Source organism: Stegastes partitus, unplaced genomic scaffold (genome assembly GCF_000690725.1).
Source record: "Stegastes partitus isolate 25-593 unplaced genomic scaffold, Stegastes_partitus-1.0.2 Scaffold3644, whole genome shotgun sequence".
NCBI classification, from domain to species: Eukaryota; Metazoa; Chordata; class Actinopteri; family Pomacentridae; genus Stegastes; species Stegastes partitus.
Window position 1 is genome coordinate 9,717 of NW_007581375.1, and position 22,391 is coordinate 32,107.

Consider the following 22,391-nt stretch of genomic DNA (forward strand, 5'->3'; position numbering starts at 1 on the left):
CGTATGCATCTAATTCTCTTTTCAAGTCCAGAATTATTAAATAATCTCACTACAGAATCCCTAGCATAGCAGCTTTCAACCACCGAGTTGTCAAGCATTTGTAAATTTGCAAACTTCCATTTTCTGACCTGAAAACTATTACTGGCTTTAAACAAAGCGCAGACTCATCCTGAAAATCATGCTGCTAATAGCGACTAGGTGACAAAGTCATCAGACAAAAAACAGACCTTTAATATTGACATGGCAAAGCAATACACCCATAAATACTAGAAACAGCCACATTCCTGGTGTTGTACTTGCTGCCTTACTGTCCTGGTACGACAGAATGAGACCAACCCATCACCAATATTAGTGGTTCTGCTTTGTTACAGTGAAAAGTCAAAACTCTATAAAAAGCAAAAACTTAAAACCAATTCCATGAAAATCAAAGTCTGAGATATGAAGATATGGTCATTTCTTATTAAAGAATCAACAACACTAAAAATGCAAATAAAAACATTCAGAGAAAACATGTTACTTTATTTGAAACAAAATGTTCAAAAATTAAACTTTATACAGCAGCGTGTACATCTGTATGAGTGTACAGACGTTACTTGTTTCCACCCGGAGGTGAGTGCCACACCGCAGAGCTGGTGCGTTTAAAATACCGAGGCTTGCTCTTGTAAAAGATGTTTTCCAGTCTTGGTGACTCAATTATTCCAAAGAAAGAGTCTAAATCAGGAGGGTTGAAGTATTGCTTCATAATTATCTGCTGCAGATTGGGACCTGGAAAGAGGAAACAGACATCAAATAGGTCATTCATCGTTCACAATCATGTACACATCAATCAGGAATAAGACACGTTACAGCTGACTGCCAAGTCCTGCACCCCAGTTACTGCTGCTCATAAATCACATAATGCAATTTACAATAAGTGGGGCACTTTTAGCATCAAAGCTTTGACTAATCATCAAAACAATATGCTCTTGATTGTATCGTGCGATCATTATTTTGTTGGCTGCAATCGCCACTTGTGCCGGCAGCCTTCATTAGCTGTGAGTGGTGAGGTAATTAAGATAACATTGGTTGGGTGAAAACACGGCTGATTCTTTAATGTTTGACTTTTACAAGACCCTTGTAAAAAGCTCTTTGTACGCACTGACAGCCACTTGTGATATCACGCTAAAAGACTCAGTTTAAAGCTGCACGTTCCATCCAATACAGCCAATCCAGTGTTGGATTAATAAGCAACTACTACAGTAGTTTGTGGATACTGAAGAGTCTGAGCATCATCACAATAAATAAATAACTGCACTAAGTCACACAAACCTTCTGCCCAGGACGGAATAGGTTTCCTCGGTGCAGACTCATCGTCGGTGGAGTCGTCACTGTTTTGGTCCATCCCGTAATCCTCTGCACTTTTGGACGTAATCAAAGGTTTATTGCTGCCTTTTGGCGTGATGACGTATGACTGTGGTGAGGACTGCAGCAGGAGAAGGATTAAAAAAAAAAAAAACATTATGAGGCTTTATGTTCAAAAGGACTTTTTTCTGTTATGTTTTAAGATAGAAATTGATGAAATATGTGCACCTAAAGTGTATCATGAATATTTACCTCACAATCCACCACATTGGGGCCACCACCTTTTCCTACAGGTGTGCTCAACACGGAGCGCTGAGAAGACAAGTGGACAATAACAGATGTCACAAAAGACAAACACAAAGCTGTACAAACATTCTATAAATGACTCATGTGGTTTTACAGCCACAGAATAGCAATAATTGATTAATTGACTGAGTATCCGTATAATGTTTTTTTCCCCACCCCCAGTGTCTTTATAAACAGTACAAGGCCACCTCGAGAAAAAGTGCTGCAGTCAAAATCACTTTTTCAACCAATTAAGTTTTTGCAAGACTGCTAACATTGGTTCACGTTGAAATTTTTTACAGAAAGGTGCTGGTGCAATCACGGTTGTTCCTTTTCAGGTCTATTGTGAGCTGTATATTTTAGAGATGATCACAGTGAGGGCCAATGCTAGTCCATCATACAACTGAATTAAGAGTGATAACAAGATGTTAAGATACGGTTTTAACAGAAACAAAACCAACATGCGTTTTTGATGATAAGGTAAACACTTGAATGCCTGACCGCACTGTTTGATGTACCTAAACCAGACCACACGGGACGTGGCACTACATACACAGGTTGGAAACATTTTAATTCCAATGTGTCCACATCTTTGCCAAAGATTGAGGTGAAAAGTGACGGAGTGAGTAATTAGATTCTTACCTCAATGTCCACAGTCACATTCAGGGCAGCACACGTCTGCATTAGAGATGAGAAGGAAGGAAAAACAAGGTACATTTAAGAATAACATTGCAAATAAGATATTCTCCAAAAAAAAAAAAAGTACACGAGAAAGATATGGTTATTTAATATCTAACACATAACACAATGTCTGGTTGTGTAATGTACAAAACAGTAAAAAAAATAAATACAAATTGAAATGTAAAAAAATAAAAATAAAATCAGTTTTCATCAGATTCTGTAGGTTTTAGGCTCTTTAATGAGTTTCTCAACCAAAGTTCTGTGAATAATCCACAGAAAAGACTAACAATTGCTTTATATTTAAAAAAAATGTTAAAGAACAAAGTCTACGGACAACTAGGACAAATAAAGCCAAATCTACCTACTGGGCCAGTCACACTTTGGCTGAACCTTCAAACTGACAATAAGTAGCCTTTAATTCAGCTTTGACTCAGTCTAAACCGCCTGTGTCCATTAGGTTAAGTATTACTTTCCACTGTCTGGGTACCTGTGTGGCCTCTTTCTGCTTTGCGGCTTCTCTCTCTTTAAGAGCTTTCTCTTTTGCAGCCAGTCTTTGCTGCTCCTCCTGGTGGAAAAAAAAACACAATCACATCAATAACCACATAGTTGAGCAGCTATATGTCAAACTCAGAGCTGCTGAAAATGACTCAAAATTATGTATGTATGAGTGGACTAAATATCTAAAGTTGTAAAAAAAAAAAAAGAATTATGTGCTATAAAAACCTTTTGTTGCACTGCTAAAGCATCACAGGAAACATTTTCTGTTTGAATTTCTTACCAGTTTTCGTTTTTCCTCAAGCGCCTTCCTCTTCTCCTCCAGCTCCCTCATCTCCTTCTCTCTGGCTGCTCTCTCCAGTTCACGTTGCAGAGCGAGAGCCTTTTCTTTTTCCACTCGCTCCCTGGAAACAAACATCAAGTCAGTAAAACAATGTCTAAACCTTTAAGATGTTCGGGTTACTTTGTAAACAAGCCATTGTGGCTACGATGTTAGGTATGGATGGGACCCATTGGGATTTTATCAATACGGGTATTTATTGATATTCTTCCACATCATAGCACCGTTTATCCATTTATCTCATAAAACTGCAACGTGATCATTTCCGACTGTTAAATGTAGATTCTGCGATTTTAATGCAATATACTTTTTGTCAATCTCAGTGAATATCTTTATATGCCTCATTAGCTGTCCATTCTGTATGTGCACTGGGCAAAAAACCCAAACAAATGAAAAATCCTAACAAACTAACAAAAAAAAAAAAAAAAAAACATTTATCGAGGCCTGGACGAATCCAAGCAGCACGATTGTGTCCTGAGTACGTTTGCACAGAACAGACGGAGGGAGATGTTAAGTCCGACGCATGCATCTAAACATGCTAACAGGCTAAATAAAAAATAATCTCTCCAGAATCACAGACGCCATTTGCAGCTGCTGCTCACGGGGATGGAGAATAAACTAAAGGTAGATTTATAGCTGTTAATTTAGTGAGTGTGTGTGATCTATCGGTCGTTTGAAATATATGTCATACATATCAAAGCAGAGAGTCGCTCAATGTTGACAGCAGGGAGGTGATAAGACCAGCACAGGCAGCAGCACTTAACTTAATGTTAGTGTTTAAACTTCAGCTGGGGCTCTAACCTGTAGCTGGTAAATTATGCTTTAAAAAAAAAATCTGATAACAAGTGCTGGCTTGAATTGAGTCGACTGGTTTTCTCAATATGGGCAGTGGAGCTGCTTGCCAAAAACCCAGTGGAGCAAACCGACTGTGGAGCCGATATAGAAGCAAGACATTTTGTCCAGAAAATCCAAAGCATCACAAATAAATGATGCATTGTGTCATTAGTTTGGAGGCATTTGCACCATGACAGGAAATGTAAGCTGTGGGGGTTTTCTTTGAGCTTATAGTTAGCTAACTTAGCATCTTGACCTGTTTAGTGTAACAGCAGCCCAGAGAATGAGAGCAGCAGTACTGAACGCTCCTGGTTTATTTGGTGCCAATCTAATACTAGTCCTCTGTATCTATTTGAACTGTTAGGAGTATTAAATAGAATAGATGACCTTTCAGCAGCTGCTTGTCGTTCTCTTTCCAGCTCTCTCTCCCGCTCACGCTCCTGCTCCCTCTTCAGCTCCAGCGCTTTGCGAGCTTCAGCCAGCTTACGAGCTCGCTGTTCCTCCTCCTCGGCCTTCTTCTTGGCCAGGAGCTCCTGCTGCCGCTTCTCTTCCTCCTGGTATTTGGAAAAAGGCAAAACATAAGACAGACTGTCGTGTGTAATGGAAAATACAACTATATAAATTGTCAGACACATGACAAAGATTAAATCTTTCTATGAACAAATTAAAAAAAAAAAAAAAACAATCTCTATGTAGGAAAAGCTTTGTGCACGTAGTCCGTCATCTTACCATTACATCCATACACAGCTGATTTAGATCAGCTGTAGTGTGCAACAAAGAAAACAAAGAACTACAGTGGCAATAAAACACAAGAGCTTTGGCTCACTGCTTGCTGAAGCTTCTTCTTTTTGGCCTCTTCTTCCAGCTTCTTCTTCTGCTCCAGCTCCTCCTGACGCTTCAGGGCCCCCTTCTTCTTGGCCTTCTCCTCTGCCAGACGCTGCACAGAGACACACAATATAAAGGATCCAACAAAAGGACTCTGTCTGTTCAAAGGTCAACAAACAGACTCAGACACCAACTTTGCTTACCTTATCGTTTTTCTCATCAATCTGAGCCATTTTTTGCTCAATCTTCTTTTTCTTTTCCTCCTCCCGCTGCTCTTCTTTTACTTTGGCCTCAAACACTCTTCTTAACCTTTCATCCCTCTTCCTGGAGCACAAGTTTTAAGAGTTAATTTAAAAGAATTTGTAAATGACTGAATTGTTTCAGACCCTAGTAGCCAAAAAAAAATGAGGGGTTGAAGGGTTAAACCTTTTGAGTTCATCCTGTTTTTTCTTCTTCTCCTCCTCCATTTTCTTCATCCTCTCCTCCTCTTGCTCCAGCTTCTTTTTAAGCGCTTCCAATTTGTGACGCTCTTTTGTCTGACAAGAGAGAAAACAAATTTAGGAAACACTTAATACGAAGATACTGTAACATAAAAGGTGGCATTCATCCGATTAACCCAAAGTGCCTCCTGCCAAATTCTACACTGACAGACTTTGTTATATTTTCATGGCGTTTAAGGGTTGAATCAAATTTTTTAATGAAGCAAACTACAGCATTAGTTATACTAGTGTTTAGTGTCTACCTGAAAACGGAAATTAGCTATGAGCTAAACCTGACAGACTAGCCGTCTACTCATTATGTCACAATTACGTTTGGACATGCTATCTGACAATGAAGCATAAAAAGCTTTCAACAAATGTACAGCTACTTCCTAAAGTAACAGGCCACAGTTTGAATGGTGACTAATTCCATATAGAGCTCGTGTTTCATGCGTCACTACTGTTGTATCCGTGATAACAAGTGTAAAAAAAAAAAAGTTGAACACAAAAAGAAGCAAAACCAAGAAACACCCAATGTAAACACCACAGCTGTGTCCAAATACCAAGTGTAGCTGAATCTGATTATAAGCTACTCATAAACAAAATCCAGGTCCTGAAAAGAGAGCATTGATTTCATTGAGATCTCCCCTAGTTCATCCTAATCACACCGGTTTAATAAACAACAAACAAGACTACGTGATGTTTTGAGAGCTTCAGGTTAAGATGGATTTTTAACTTTCATTTTCACCTCTGATCAAATTTCAGCCAACAGTGAGGTTATTGTAGCTATTCTAGATGGGTCGAAGGCTTGTTAGATTATATCAGACAGTACAAGCAACCATTAGTGACCGGTGGGATCAGAAGCAACATCAACTATGTAGTTTGGGGTGCTTGTGAAATGTGCAAACATTACAGTAGCCCCTTCCACACATGGTCCCTGTACGACTGCACTGTTTAACTACTGTGTTTGAATGTAGGTTTGTCTTCTTGTACACAAAAAGTGCCACTTTCTCAGTAATTTATCTCGGTGCCTTGTTGCCTCCGTTTTCATTAGAACACAAATTTAGAAGAAATCTTACAAAACTGTCAGAGCCTTAATTTCAGCTCTGATACAGACCAAATATTTAAGTTACAATGTGATGGTGTGAAAGGGGCTAATCATAGAGTTTGTGCAAAATGAGGAGATATTTAATGAAGTTGCACAGTGGGATTATTAGACACCAGGAAATGCCCACAGACAACATACAGTGCTTCAACATTTCACTTACCACTATACCACTGTTCAACTGAGGAGGGAGAAAAAGAAATCCAAATAAGAGGACCACATCATTTTATAACTATAAAAATGTGACCCACACTAAACACCATCATTTGCAACAATTCAAATTCAATTTGAGACTTCTTGTTTGTTTGTGCTGTTGCAAACATCAAATGTTCTTTAAGGATTCACAAGATTTTGGTTTTAGAAAAACTCATTGATGAAAAATATTCAGAGTGGATATTAGTAATGCCTGCTGAGAATTAATCCAGATTATGTTCAGTTTGTCTGGACTAGGGATCAAGCAATTATTGCCTTTTTACTGATAATAATTATTATGATTTTAAAATGAATCAACTCAAAACTGTACTACTGAGGCACTGATGCAGCCATCCACAGCAGTATCAGACCGGGTACACATCAAAAGGAACAGCCTATCAACACTAAAGGATAAATATTGAAAAGTTATTTTTTAATTAGGCATAGCAACTAGAAATGCCTTGTGCTTGAAACAGACAAACTGACATTGTGTATAACACAGAGAGCCTCATGTTGGCACACTTGTGTCTCTGTTGCCAATTTAACAGCAAATGCAAGAGGCATTTTAGAGGGTAAAAAAATTGATGAATATAAGAGATGTTTTCTTTAAACTATAATGACAGCGCTAACATGACAATCTTCAGCAGGTATAATTTTTTACAATGGTCGCTTTCTTTGTTTAGCATTTTATGATGCTAACATTTGCACAAACTACAACAAAAGGTAGATGAGAATAGGATTTGTATTGGACAAGTTTGTTTTTCTTGCATTGGATTTTGTGTTGTTCTAAATTTGACTGGTAAGCTTTTTAAAGCTGGATCAACAAAAGTTGTGAAGTTTAAATTCAAAAACAATGAGAATGATTTTACTGCTTAGTTTTATCCTAAAATTTCCTTTGGAACTTTACAACAATGTTGTTATTATTAGGTGTATAACCTACCTTCGTGTCGGTCTTCAGAGGAGTGGTGTGTTTGATGAAGGACTTGATCATAGCGGTCCGGCCGAGTGAATTTGGAGTCATCATCAGCATCTGATTCTTCTGCACAGTGTGGAGGAAAGATCTCATGTTGGGCCGTACGGCCTGTACATTCAGAATAAAGAAGTCAGACAAATTAGCATTACACCAAGAAAACCACATAAATCTCAAGTTTAAAAAGCCATTTTCTTGTTAACCACAACATGATTTTTGCAACGTACACTTTGACTTTTCTTGGGAGGAGAGAACCTCTTTGTGGGACTTTCCTCGACAGTATCTGGTGCTTTGCGTTTAGTACTGCGGCTGGACCTACAGAAAGGAACAATGTTTTTAAAAACAGAATTCATTTACTTTTCTCTGTATGTTGAAATGTCCTTTACCATCACTACAGATTAAACAAAGTACACCAATCTCCCTTCTGTCATTTAGGACAACCAAATGCTGAGCATATGAGAGACAGGACACACACAGCACTCACCGCCGAACGGACTGGGAGGTCTGGTGCTTCTCAGCGACAACTGAAAGACAAGTACACACATGTTGCATTTTCATACAAGACCATAATGAAAGAAAAAACTGTGGAAAGGGAAAAGAAAAAAAAAGAAGAAGTTCCCATACCTGTTTTTTTGCCTGGAGTGCTCATTTTGGGATTAAAGATAGAAAATGAGGCGGGCGCAAGTGTTGGAGAGTTTGCAGCCACAGAGCGAGTAATGCGTCCCACATGCTGGTTAATCAGGCTCTGTATTTGTTTGATAAGAAAATGACAGTTGATCAGTTAAACAAAATAACGAATCGGTTTCAAAAAAGGAATATAGATAATAAAGAATATGTTCATACCTCTGGACTTTCCTTAGATTTTGCTGGTACAGCCTTATCCACTGTGTCTGCAGCTACAGCTTCCACCACACTATAGCAGTGAATAAATTAACATGGGTAAGAAAATAAATACAGATCAAAGAATTCAAGAGCAGTAGCTCAGCTAAGAGTGTACAAATCTAATCATGTCACGACAGTGGATACTTCCCAAAGCCCAAAATTATAATGATGAATTTTTTTTTTTTAAATAATAACTCTGGAGATTGTCTCTATTTAGATTTGGTTGACGACCCTACATTTCAGCGCTCCACACTTTTACTTAAGTATATTACACAATTCATACAAATATGAAAACTTGACACTCACACATCCTCCTCCTCCTCCTCCACAGACTCCACTGAAGATTCATCTACAATATGAAACAAAAGAACACTGAAACATCATACACCGCAAGAACCAAAGTCATAAAGACATCAGAAATATTTCATATCTATGAAATTATCAATCAAATATTGTTTATGTCTCACCACCAACATTGCTGCTACAGGTGGAGTTGCCCATGCGGGATGCCTTCCTCTTAATCATAGACCGGCGTGAGGCTCGGCGAACAGATTCCTGGGTCATGCTGTGTCGCAGACCAGCCAGCGAGTGACGGAGATTGAGGGAGCACCGCACGGAGCTGCGCCTTGAGCTGTGAGCTGTTCCAGCGATTGCAATCTTAGCAGCTGCACGGCCAGGAGAGAGAACAGGCATTTTGGCGAGCTCAGCAGACAAGCGTTCTGCTGTGGAGATGCTGACGACAACCTCAGGTGAGGGTATCTCAGGAGGAGACTTGGCAGCGCTGCCTGTGTCATCAGGTTTGACTTCAGCATTGTTTGCCTTGTTTTCTTTGTCCACTTCGTCTTCTTCTTCTACCAGCTCTGGCTTCTTGTTCTGCACCTCTTCAATTTTACTGCTGTCGGGTGACAAGCTCACATCCTCTGCCACCTCAGGCTTTTTCTGCTTTTTGCGAGTGGTGCGTTTAGGCTGAGTTGTGCTGCTGGCTTCAGAGGTAGAAGGCTCAGGAATACTTTCCTCTTCAGTGATCAAGTTCAGTGATTTGACAGAAGAGCCACGAAGGTTACTGCGTCTTCCCTTTGAAAATCTAAACAGCAAGAAAAAAGTATTTAGAGTTAAAAAAGCATGACATGTTTCGAATTTGCTCCAGTTTGAAGAAATTGAACTGAAAAGCTTTTACTAGAAGCAATAATTGAGGTCACAAACCTTCGCCTGGTTGGATTTTCTTCCTGACGTCCCAAAGACACACGCTTCCTGCGACTGTTCTTTTTCTGTGATGGTGTTTTTGGCATCAATTCTGGTTCTGCATTAAAGTCTCTGAAATAAAAAATTACAGTTCCATTAGAAAAATGTAAATTATAGAAAAGAGATACAAAGAACAGATTTCTAAAAATGGAAATCTGTGATGATAAAAAAACAAGTACAGTTTTACTAAACAGACTTTTATGGTGTTACTTCAGGTTTACCTTGAGAACATGCGATTGGCTTCTTGCTGGATCTCCTCAAGCCAAACCATGTGGACATTATCAATTTCATTGATGAATTCTTGCGCTTTGCCATCAAACATTTGCATGAGGGAACGCACGGACGATAATACGGAGTTCATGGTGACTGCCTGATGAAGAAATTGAGAAATAAAAATCAGGACAGCCTGCGACAAACTACATATGACAAGTAAGAGGAAAGTAGATGAAAACATTACTGTGAGCCTAATAAAACATAGGAAGTTATTTTCCTTGAGTTTCATTGTTCGTTCTGATGCAGTCTTCTTTTCCCCTTTTAGCATGAAAATGTGAACTAACTTGAATTAAACTCAAAACACGACAGGGTCTAGAAGAATCTTGTCAACAAAAGTCACTTACACTTAAGATGCATCAGTAACTACAGAATCTACATTAGCTACAACAAAATTTTAACAGCTGAAGACATCATTAACAAATAACTGTGCATCTTGAGAGGTCCTTGTTTTTTTCAATCTGAATTGATGCCCAAGTCCAATGTTTACTACTGGTGCTCTCCATAGATGACATGCATTAGATATGCAATTCATATCACACTGTTTGTATTGTGAGGTACACACATGTTCAGAGTACTGTCTCTTCTATTATTAGTGACTTTTCATGTCAGAAAAAACAACATTACTGGTAAATCAAAACGTAATTTAAAGCCATGGCTAATTCTGTCCATACAAATATGTTATATTATGACTTGATAACGTGTGACAGATATGCAGAACCTTAAACAGCGACTTTTTACGATTTTAGCAAACCAACTGTATTCGTCTATGTAGTTTTGATTGTTACATTTTATATATTTAGTGCGTCATTGTCAGATCCACTCTGCAGTGTTTCTGACTTGTACGTGGGCATGCGCAGTGGCTTCCATTTTCGCGGACGATTTAAATATTGGTGCTATTTAACGACAATGTGGCCCACAATAACACGACGCCCGTTGTTTTCATGTTATAGCAACACTGACATATTGTCTTACAGTAAAAGCAGCACCTTTGCATGAGCCTAACATTCCTCAAGAGATTAAATAGTAAACAGACTTAGTCGAGCAGACTAACGTTTCCTGAGTAACATGCTAGCTTAGCCATTCAAAAGGGATCGACTCGCACACAACCCTAAACATTGACAGAAATATTGTTAAACGCTGCATTGACACTGCGGTAACAGTGACTGTGACACACAATTAATCATTTCAACCAAGTTGGCGACAGTGTTTTTGTTCACAGCTGTTTTGCTGAGTCTCAAAAGGCTAACTTTACAGCGTTAGCTAGCTAACGTTGATTATTAAAGCTAACGTAAAAACATTTACCTTTGATATCCGAGTTTCTGAAAAGGTAACGCGACGCTCCGCTAATTTTAAAAGCTAAATCAATCGCATACTTGCGTAAAAATAAATGTCCTATGAAAAAAGGGGGACTTTCAGGTGTAAAGTCTCCACCGTCTGAACGTCCCGGACGAATACAGCAAACCTGCCCACTGCCCCGCTGAAACCGTTTATAACTAGTTCAAACCTCACCGGCCAATCCTGAAGCTCCGTGGGCACGGGACACGTTCGATTTGTAAACCGCTACATCCGAGAGGGCGGAGCTTACATTTAGGAACAATGGCTGAGAAACGTGCGGAGTGCGTAAACTGGTGACATGTGAATACAAATCGTGCGAACCCAACTAAAATTCAGGGCGGTGTTACAGGGCTGCTCAGATTTAAACCAGCCAATCAGTATCTGGATTGATGTGCTCGCTCCGCCCACAGCACTTAAACACATGCAGGGTTTACAGTCAAATAAAAGAGGTACAAAATATTTAATTATAAAAAGATCATAAAGTATTATGACGGTGGCCCAGTTTTAGAGGCATTGACTTTGTTTTCTATAAATTATGATACACGTCTTTTTGTTTTTTGTTTTATCCTCCCCTGCAGACTGTGACACCGCTTCCTGTCTCCAGCAAACCCTGCAACACAATGTTTGGATCCACCGGTTGTTTTGATACAGCAAGGGTGCATCCAGTTCTTCAAGGTGACATTTCCTAACTGTATTGTTCACATACTTGTAACAAAACCAAGAAAAGATGCCAGCTGTGCACGGTGTCTCTGGTTTACCCGGCAAAGCTTTCACGATATTATTGCTGGTGTATGGTTTTGTGATTTGCCATATAATTGAACCACATTTCTAATTACTGATCACATTATTACAAAAAATTCTCATGAGTAGCTACTGAGAATTTGCTGAGTTCACATATAAGTAAAGTGAGCACTGACACATTATTTTGTTGCATTTTACTTTTTATTAAACCAAAACAAACAGTGCATTTACATTTTATAGAACCCTTTATGCCTATTTGTGGCACTGCACTGTGATTTATTGGAAGCTTTGTTCAAAACCTGTAAATTAAATTGGTCTTTTCATTGAATTTAATACATGTTTTCCATGGTGTTCAAAGTAACAGTAACAAATAACAGAACAGTTGCTTGAATATAAAATAACTTGTGTTTTCAATCCTTGGTAAATGGACAGATGAGCAAGATCGTTGCTTCTGTTTCAGAAAGGCCAGCAGAAAGATGTGGAATCCGCTTTACAAATGCAGCCAGAATCTCGGGGAAAAGTCACTGGCTGCCCTGAAAATATAAATGTATACAAGTTAGGTTGGATGGGGGTCAGGTTCACACAACAGTGTTTATTAATCAAACTGTTAAGAAACTCAGTTCCTCTGGGTAAAACATGTTTTGCAAACCATCAGCTTCATATACTCGAGTGTGCAACAGTTGAAATTCCTACATAGTCTGCACAGTATATTGAAATCACATTGTCTCATACTGGCACGTGGCATGTCGCTCTCAGAGGTCCCTGACAGCCCCCCGGTTCTCTTATCTTCATGGGAGGCATTATACAAGATGTCACTGTAATAGAAGCCTGTCAGTCTTTACTACACGGAGCGAGTACTCTACGTTATTTTCATTCTAGATGCAAGAGAAGGTGTTTGACAAGATGATACACCTGACGTTTAACACTAATTTTCCTCAGTATGGCACTCTTTCTCATCTCATACACCATTATTCCCCTCTGTATTGCATAAATAGCCCTTTGACTGCTCTTTGCAGGGGTGATGTTTGTTCACCTTTATTATGAATTTCAAGACTTACTGCAAAAATAAACACTGGTACAAAGAACAGAAGTCAACGGCTATAATTGCTTGTCTTAACTTGTGTGTTACCTGGCGTGAGAGGGATTTTGGTTCCAGATGCCTTTAGGACAACTTGTAGATTATGTGCCTCAGTGTTGCCAGCGCTGCCTGACTGTTTCCTCAGTATGATACAGACTTCGTCTTTCCTCAGCAGCCAGTCCATCTGACTGCCCAGGTAGTTCACACCACGGACACACAGCTCAGAAATGTCATTGGGAAGAAGCGGAGAAAACGCCAGGCAGTTCTTCTGAACTCTAGGAAAAACACAGCATGTGGAGCTTTGTCACCCTGTTACATGCTGTGGACAACACATATAGCAGTGTCGTTTTCACTGTACATGTTAGGAGGATTCATAACTGACCTGAAACCAGTGTAACCAAACAGCACGGCCTGCAGGAATCCTCCCATACCTGTGAGAAAGTTAACTGCGCCAGAGCCGTCTGATGATTCACTCCATACCTGTGAGGAGAGGTAATCACACATTCACTGTATAATAGTTAGCATTAGGTGGGTGTGTGCGTCACGAGGATACCTGGAAGGGTCCTTGGATGTTTTTGAAGCACTTCTCAAGCAAACGCTGAGCTTTCTCGGCCTCTCCTAGCTCCAGCCAGCCGATTGCGAACATACCCTGACAATGGAAGGGAAAAGCATTGGTGCAAATTAATGTAGGTATATAGAACACAAGCAGCTCATTATTTTTTTAATTTAAACAATGAAGTCTGTATCATTTTGACTAGTGACCTTAGTGCATTTATTCAAGAACACAACGGCAGGAGGTACTTTATATTACCTAATACATGTACTGAACTACATTTCATAAGGAAATATTGTGCTTCACTACATTTTCATGAGAATCGTAGTTCCTAAGAGTGAGACAAAATATCGATGAAGCGATCGTATTTCTTCTTCCTAAGATCCATTATGAATACACTGATGCCAAATATCTATATTTTTATTGAAACATGCAGGCACTGTATGTAGATGCCCACAGCCAGGTTGACCTGTCAGATTCACTACTTCATGACTCCTCTTGATGGCGCCTAACAGATGAATGACGATAAAGTGAATCGAAGTTAACTAACTTGTGATGAAGAACAAGAAACTCACAGTGGGGGGGAAGCAAATGAGAACACTAGTAACTGAAATGATGCATTATTAAAACTGAATAATGGAAACACACATACTGACACCATAATGCAGTGAACAAATACATAGTTTCTGCTTTTTAGGTTTTTTGTTTTTACTTCAAGTTAACAGGTAACATGATGTATCGTAGATGATTTCCTTGAAATTTATCCAATACTGCAGAATTGCTGTATTGAATACCGTTATCGTAATAGTGTATCGGTTACTCTGATTTACACCCCTGTTAGTTCCAGGACTTATGGAAATATATAAAACCAACATTAAAGTCGAAGTACAGGATTCCAATCCACATCAGTTTTTGTGATGTTGAGCAAATATCTCCTGGCAGCCTGCTGAAGAAAATCTGGTGTTCATGCACAGCCCTGGCTCCGTAAATGGCAAAGAAAGGGGCTTGAATGAATCTACACTATTCCAGCAAAGCCTGCACGTTCAAACTTGTTCCTGCTCATACATCTAAAGCTTAAAGGTGCAGAATAACAAACTGCACCCACAGCTTGTTCAAATACATGCACTTGTAAAAGTACAAACGAGCACTTCTGAGTAATATTATGCAACCGATGCTGAGCTGTGGCAGTAATAGTTTAATGCTTAAATGTAGTATAACATGAGTACAAGCAGAAAAAAAAATAGTGAACCAACTCAGTAAGATCAGTTACATTGCAATGTCTGGATAACTTGCCACTAGAACTTACAAGACCAAGACTCCAGCAGCGTGAAAGTATTAAAAATGAGTGAGGGGAGCCCTTTATATTTTAATTATTTCTTACTTTATTGCATAGATTTGAATAAGGAAAAATGTGTTATGTTAGCAGCAATTTCATGTACAAAGGCCTCTGTGCACGTCTGTCTTACCCATGTCATGGCGGGACCATGAGGGTCTGTTACCGGCTCATAAGCCTCCAGGTCGTTCTTCCTGATCTCCGCAGACATCTGCAGTCCGAGAGGATAACCCAGCATCACCGTGTCCGCCTGCTTCACTGGGTGACCTGTGAGACGCCCACAGGAGATTCTGACATCATGTTACGGAGGCTTCATTTTCTTACGAAGGTCAGAGTCAGAAAGGCCCAAACACTAACCTTTAATGTAGCCGTCAAACTCGGGATGGTATTGAGACTCTTGGTCGAAAGGTATCTTGATTTGTTCGGCCACTTCTTGCCATTCCTTCGGTGCAGGATGTTGGAGGAGGTCCGCCACCTCTACAGCAAACTCGAGACTGACAAAAAGGAAACGTTTGTGTTACCGGTATCCACAAACTGATGTGTAATACAGTGATGTGGTGAAACACTAATGGTATAGTACCTGAATTTGGCCACTGTGTTTGTGTACACAGAGTTGTTGACATTGTAGTAGTACTCATCAGGTGGCATGACACCTGAGTGCAACGACAGTGAAGTGTGTAGCAATATTTATTAAATACAGTATAAATCACACTATATAATGTGAACCGCATGCGTATAAAAGAATTATTCTTTCATTTCAGTCAACTTTGATGTATATTAAAGCCACTTTTAGATATGCAACCGAATGTGGTAGCTTCATGTCTGAATGAACACTGTGGTCACGGTTCCATAATAATCATGATAATAATGGCAGTCTTATTAGGTTGGATGTCGTCACATTTCTGAAGCAATTTTTCTTTGAGTTGTCTGAAGTGATTAGTGGAGGACTTTTTCACATTTCAGCACCAGTTTTCTTCCAAAAAACATCACAGAGAGCCTTTCCTCAGAGTTTGCTAAATACCTGCAGCATCAGACAGTGGCAGGGTTCACATGAGTGTCTCCAAGAGAGAGAACTGCATGGATTTGTGCAGTTCAGTAATTACTTGTAATCATAAATTATCCACAACATGGAGACAGGATCAATCTGTCCATGAGTGTCTCCAAAAAGTGAAAGCTGTGCACATTTACGCATGGAGCAAAAGCAGCAACTTCATCAATTAGTTGTTTGTATAAATTCTCCCCCAACATGGAGACAGGATTGACCTGGACCTAACAGGAAGTCATACGGTTCTTGTTGGTAAAGTAGTAGTTAGAATATCATCACACATGGACACTAGCTTCAGTGTGAGGAAACAATAAATAAACTGGGCTGTTAGTTATTTGGACACTATGATAAGCTGCTATTAGTTTAGATTTAATTTTTTGTTTGTTATTGCACTATGATACCTTCTACATCACTCGGTACATTGTATAGTTTTGTGTAAATTCCATATAACATGTCACAGTGGTGGGTGTGTCTGAATGAAACTGTGAGGAGCATTAATGGAAAAGTGAACTCTACCTGAATGACAGAATGCCACCACTTTAGCTTGATGAAGCCAGTAATGTTACTCATTCCATGTTCAAAAAGCACTTATGATGTTACATATTTTAGTATCTTTTGGAAGATTTAAAATTTAGCAAATTCCAAATTAAGTTAATGAATTCGAAACTTCAGACAGAAACTGAAAAAACAGAAAGTGAATTTAGGTTTAATAAAGGCCTTAACAATATGGGATAACACTGAATGGGAGTTTTTCTGGTGGCAGAAAAGTAAGATGTTTTTGTCAAAGACTGAGCCGAATAACCATGCCAAGCTAAATAAATTCTGAATAAGTACTAGTTCTCTATTGAAGGTCTTTACCCAGGAGGTGGTACTTCTTGTCATCAGGGTGCCAAGTTACCCTGGAAACCCAGTAATCAGCCACACCATAGATCACGTCGCTGCCGTGTCCCTCTTTGAACATGGACAGATCCTGTAGCCAAGAGCTCAGTTAGCACCATCAGAGTCAGACACAGTGGCAGAGAGAAGGAAATAAAGCAGCGCACCTGAGTGAGGTAGAAATAGTGTTGGAAGGCTAGCGTGACATCTCCATTGATGTGAATCTCTTGTTGTCCATAAATGTCCTCTGGACACACCTCTCTCCCTGAAACAGCACTCTCCCACGGGAACTTTATTCCCTGAAAAGATAACATCTTTTCTTTAGAAGTCTCTTTTGTTAATGTGGAATCAGACAAAGTCTAACACAGTATCAGCATAAAACATATCCTTTGTATTGTTTCTCATCTGCAGTTAACTTTTGCTTGCTATCAGCCAGTGCATTTGTACAGGAAACCAGTTTGTCAGGTCCAACCAAGCAACTAATCACAACTAAATGTCAGATTAAAATACTATTTTTAGTCATTATCGGCAGGTGTTCTGTTTATTGAAGCTGTTTTCTGCAGTTTTCGACTAAATTGACTTTGTTGTGAATAACCAAGCTGGTCTTTAAAATGTTCTTTGATCATTTTTGTTATTCTAAAATAAATGTAACACACAGAAAAAGAAAAAAAAAACTAACTGAAACAAATGAAAGACAGGAAAACTCCATAAAAAAAACATAAGAATTATAAGAGGTAAGAAGTAGCCTTCTCCTCATCCTCACCACTAAAAACCAGGCACAGTGAAGGCATCACAGCCAGCACGAACTATTAAGATTGTGATCGCTTTCCAAGTAAATGAGGAAGAAATACCAGGTTTCAGCAAAGTCGTACTGCTGATCTTTCGACTGATATCAGGTTTTTTCTGATGCATTATTCATTTCTGCAAGCCTCTGCTTCCATGTAGGAACAGCAGCTTGTTTCACACGATCCTATAATTAGTTTCTTCAGCTGAAATGAATCTATAAGAGATTAAGTTTTTGACATTGATTAGAGCGTGTCTCACAATATTACCAAGATTTGTTCTGATCCAAAGTGCTTACGAGGTAGGTCTGATATTGCAATTAATCTATTATCTATCCAGATGTGTTGCTGATTCAACATCCATCTGGGCAACTGTTAAATACGTTCATTAAGGGCTGATTTTATGCATTCTGTGGACGCTTCATGCACATTATTTTTAGGCTTATTAATTTTTTGTGCTGTTCTTGTTAAGAGCATATAAAGGAAAACAATTAACTTTTTTTTACCAATCCTGTGTTTGTAAGCTAAACACTAAGGTGGAGTCAGACTTAATTAGTTTACCACCTAGTTCTTGTCATGGTTCCAAAATCCATCTATGAGCTCCTAAAGCTCACTAATTGCATGTTGCATCAAAATGATAAGTATATACACAAATGTACAGTAGATGTATAAACATATAGTGACAGGCAATAGCTTTAGGTAATGGTGAAGGTGATGCAAGCAAAGTGACAACAACACTCCACGAAACCCAAACTTATTGTCACTGTTGTCTTTAGTTGATGAGAAGAGAACAGCTGAGAGGTTCCCACTGATCATCATACCTTGTATCCCTGCTTTTGTGCGTTGTCTTTAGCACCGTCTATAGTCCCCACCCTGTACTCCAGCACAGCTCGCGCTAACTTTGGGTAGAAAAGCGCTATCCCAGGATACATCCAAATGTCCTGCCACAGAAAGGTAGGGTCATTGTGAGATAGATCATACAACACAAATAAACAACACAGGTTGCCACCAGCCTCACCTGATCCCAGAAAACATGGCCCCAGTAGTCCTGACCATCTCCACCATTGGAGAGGCCGCCTGGACTGACGCCACCAAAAGAGCTGGAGGTGTCGTGTATGGACGGGAAGGCACTGAGGAGGTAGAACATGCAGCCAATCAGAGCCTTGCACAGGCTGTCTGATCCCGTTACCTCCACTTTGCTCTGCAGCCACAGCTCTTTCCAGGCCTTCTCGTGAGACGGACGCAGGTTACCAGTCGCCATCAGACTCAGGCCCTCGTCAAAACTGGCCTCAGCGGACTCTAAACTGTTGGCCACAACCAGGATGAAGCCCCAGCGAGCCTGGCTCTGCTCTGGTAGCAGCGTCAGAGTCGGGGATATAGGGCTCCAGATGAGGTGCACTGTGGGACAGGAGCCTCCTGGGAACTCAGCGGTTTTCGTCTGTCCTAGGATATGGCTGGGGGAGAGGGGAAGTAGGCTGTGTAATAGTCTGTACTTTATATAAAGTTGCAAAAAAAAATTGTAAACCTCACCTTCCACCTTTGTAATCAGGACCTGTCTGGAAAACGATGTCTTTGCTCTGAGGTGTGAAAGAAGTGACCAGGTTGACTGTGATCGGCTGCTCTGACGTCACCTGTCGCACCAGCAGCACCTCCATCACCATCAGGTTGGCGTGGTACCGGTGGGAATACAAAGACTGTGAGGCGGTGACGCTGGCTGAGCTCAGGGTGTGGGTAAAAATGCCTGGACCAGAAGAGAAAATGGTAAGAGGTGATCATTTCTGACGAGATAAACTAGGAACAGCAACAACCCAACATCTGCGGAGGCTACCTGTGTGAGTGTCCAAGCTGTAGGTGTGTTGGACAGGTTCCTCCGTCTCAAGCTTCACAGCTAGAGGACAGGGGACATCCGCTCTGTGGCAGCGTCCACCCTCCCCGTTATAAACACCACCCATGTGCATGATATTGTTGTACACCCTCCAGCCCAGAAGGCCGTTCGCCAGAGGAGGGAGGAAGCGGATGTCACTGGGTAGAGTGTTGGTGGTGAAGATGTAAGGGTCAGAAGACATGATGAGGAGGAGATCTTCACTTCAAAGGGTCAAATCAAACCAAGAGGGCTGTTTCTCAGAGCAGTCAGCGGGTCACTTGAGGTCTTCAGCTGTATGAACAAGCATTGTGCTCATTAAAAGGGTGTTAAAACATTACACAGTCACCAAAATATGTCCACTTCACAGAGCAGAGATTGCAGACTTTAGATCATTCTTGGATTTTTTTTTTTTTTTTACTGCACACAGACTTTTCACAGGTTTATGTCAGCTGAGGGTATTTGTAGATGGTGTACTTTGACACTTCTGTGTCACAAGATGCGTCTAAATGACAAGTTAAGGTGTCATACAGTTAGCTGAACAAAAATAAAACACATGAATATACATCAAACACAGGCATACAGTTTAAACAGCTAAACTGAGTTGTTGCTGTCAGCAGCCTGCACAAACATCCAGCACAATTCCCATAAATACATTACTACAGTGGGAATGTTTCAGCCTCACGTGAACAGGAAGAAGCATCTGTTTCTGCAACAAAGAGGAATGCGGGAGAAACCAGAGTGCAGGCAAAACCTGGAGAAGTTCCCAGACCGCTTGTTCTTTGCAGCTTAACTTGTAAAGAAAAACAGCTTATGTGCTCCAGTCTCTTTCAGAGTTCATATGGAGGGAGAGCACAGAAAGTTAAAGTGGATCCAAGTTAGTAGTTTCAATTATGTCATTTGTAGGAGGAGGCCTCACAGCTCTGAGTGCTGCACAGAAAACCTGGACTTTGGTGTTGGTCTGCACAAAAACATGGCATGGATTTAGTGTCTGAACCCAGCTGCACAGCAGATCAATGGGTCATTAGGCTTCATTGAAATGTCATGTGCACTTTTCATACTGGACAGTTGGACCAAGTCAGTCCTGTCACAGGCTTAAACTGCGGCCATCTCAAGGCTACATCTCCACAGTTAGAACTACAGGACCACTTATATGAGGCAGTAAAAATATCCTCCAGGCCACAGAAAGAAAGTTTACATTTGCATCCCTTCTTCTCCCAGAAACATCACATCACTCTCCAAACTAAATCCCTTCATCTATCCTCAGCTCACCGACAAGTTTCCTCTATTTACCTTCATGATAATGGATCCTTGCTTTAGCAGTCGAGCTTTTAAAAAGCACACTTTGTATTGTGCTTAAAATCTCTTCTTAAAAATGACAGCTTTTTATGAGGCATCTTGCCGAATTTCACTTTTATTGTGTTTTACGAAAATTTGTTTGATAAATTTTGTCTTTTTTTATTCCTTTGCCTTGTGTCTAAAAAAACACACACACATGGATATTATTTTTGTTGCATTTTTTATTTTTAGAATCCACGAAGGATTCCCAGCAGGGCTGCCCTTCTCCTTCTGGGAGACATGAGCAAAGGCCACCACCACTACAAACCACATGTGCTTTATTGAAAGAGGTAGACGCAAAGTCGGTCTCCATAAAAGGTGCCCTGTGGAGCTTTTGACCACGAGTGGTGCTTTGGGACTGCATTTCTAAGTGCACAGGGACATCTGTATAAGTGGGCATCTTGATTCACATCCTTGATGTTGGTTTCACTGATGCACAGAAATAAGTGAACATGTCAACCAATGCACCAGTGGAGACTGTTTGGAAGTAAATGTAGATAAAAACAATGCAGGAATTCGAATGTTTTATGATCTGGCTTTTGAAATATTTATGAGGAAGGAAATTCCACACTTGGCTGTGAGGTGGCTCAGTGGTTAGTACCGTTGCCTTGCAGCAAGAAGGTCGCCAGTTCGCATCCCAATGATCTGTCTGCGTGGAGTGTGCATGTCCTCACCGTGCACCGAGGGTTCTCTCCGGGTTCTCCGGCTTCCTCCCACAGTCCAAAAACATGTTGAGGTTAATTGGTGATTCTAAATTGTCCACAGGTGTGAATGTGAGTGTGCTTGGTTGTCTGTCTCTCCTGTGATAGACTGGTGACCTGTCCAGGGTGTCCCCTGCCTTCACCCTAAGTCAGCTGGGGTAGGCTCCAGCCCCCCACGACCCTAGTGAGGATTAAGGTGCGTATAGATAATGGATGGATGGATGGAAATTCCACACTTTTGTTAGACCTCGAAGATTCACGTAGTGCATTTGGGTGAGAAACACTGAAGGTCAGCTTTGCTCGTTGCCTAAAGGTAGAAAAGGCCCAAAGTCCATCTGTCAGAAGGCCCTACAAACACACAACTCATTTTATCCAGAACTACAAATGATAACCAGTATGTCATGTTGGAAAACCATCTGCTCCTTATGTTTGCTTTGTGCCACTTAGTTTGTGATACTTCTACAAATAGGTTTGTTAAAGTCACCCTGCATTGATTTTAACCATAAAAATCAGCTGACTCATCTGAAAGAGTACAACTGAGCTGTTTAATAGCTGCTGTGGTTCTGGGTGAGCTTTTAAAATAGTATTAGGCATCAAAATTTGGACACAAAATCTTCAATATGACTCTTTTGCTACATAAGTTACATTACAGGAGATGTAGGACAGAAAATCAGGATGTTTCCACATCTGCGGTGTAGATTTTGAAGAAATCTGTCACTAGTGAGTCCTCAAAGTTTGTGGCAAAGTGATCCTTTGAATCCTTAAAGGGCAGAATCTTCAGTAAGTAATATGGACTTATTTTCC

At 40.2% G+C, this 22,391-nt stretch overlaps 2 protein-coding genes across 2 annotated transcripts; both read right to left on the reverse strand.

The window, feature by feature from the left end:
* Positions 1–210: 210 nt before the first annotated feature.
* incenp (inner centromere protein) lies at positions 211–11,426 on the reverse strand. The gene is made up of 20 exons (XM_008306337.1): positions 11,247–11,426; positions 9,893–10,041; positions 9,633–9,743; positions 8,897–9,513; positions 8,736–8,778; positions 8,391–8,460; positions 8,172–8,292; positions 8,032–8,071; positions 7,775–7,862; positions 7,518–7,658; positions 5,228–5,337; positions 5,005–5,125; positions 4,803–4,913; positions 4,364–4,530; positions 3,086–3,206; positions 2,795–2,872; positions 2,269–2,304; positions 1,594–1,653; positions 1,309–1,462; positions 211–765 (listed from the first exon to the last, which is right to left on the reverse strand). Exons 2-20 carry the CDS (start codon positions 10,030–10,032, stop codon positions 590–592), a joined length of 2,505 nt encoding a protein of 834 aa, XP_008304559.1. The 5' UTR covers positions 10,033–10,041; positions 11,247–11,426; the 3' UTR covers positions 211–589.
* A 776-nt stretch (positions 11,427–12,202) lies between these two features.
* On the reverse strand, positions 12,203–20,440 carry pgghg (protein-glucosylgalactosylhydroxylysine glucosidase). Its single transcript, XM_008306338.1, has 14 exons — positions 20,234–20,440; positions 19,516–19,842; positions 19,218–19,428; positions 18,706–19,141; positions 18,509–18,628; positions 17,073–17,204; positions 16,888–16,999; positions 15,565–15,637; positions 15,342–15,478; positions 15,118–15,251; positions 13,652–13,747; positions 13,481–13,578; positions 13,150–13,373; positions 12,203–12,553 (listed from the first exon to the last, which is right to left on the reverse strand). Exons 2-14 carry the CDS (start codon positions 19,751–19,753, stop codon positions 12,477–12,479), a joined length of 2,088 nt encoding a protein of 695 aa, XP_008304560.1. The 5' UTR covers positions 19,754–19,842; positions 20,234–20,440; the 3' UTR covers positions 12,203–12,476.
* Positions 20,441–22,391: the final 1,951 nt, after the last annotated feature.

Coding starts and splice junctions, on each gene's coding strand:
- incenp (XM_008306337.1), bottom strand. CDS start 10,032: ATGAACTCCGTATTATCGTCCGTGCGTTCCCTCATGCAAATGTTTGAT. Junction 9,744..9,892: donor GCCAATCGCATGTTCTCAAG/GTAAACCTGAAG, acceptor TTTTTATTTCAG/AGACTTTAATGCAGAACCAG. Junction 7,659..7,774: donor CTCCCAAGAAAAGTCAAAGT/GTACGTTGCAAA, acceptor CTGAATGTACAG/GCCGTACGGCCCAACATGAG.
- pgghg (XM_008306338.1), bottom strand. CDS start 19,753: ATGTCTTCTGACCCTTACATCTTCACCACCAACACTCTACCCAGTGAC. Junction 19,142..19,217: donor CCTGATTACAAAGGTGGAAG/GTGAGGTTTACA, acceptor CCTCTCCCCCAG/CCATATCCTAGGACAGACGA. Junction 13,579..13,651: donor ACATCCAAGGACCCTTCCAG/GTATCCTCGTGA, acceptor CTCTCCTCACAG/GTATGGAGTGAATCATCAGA.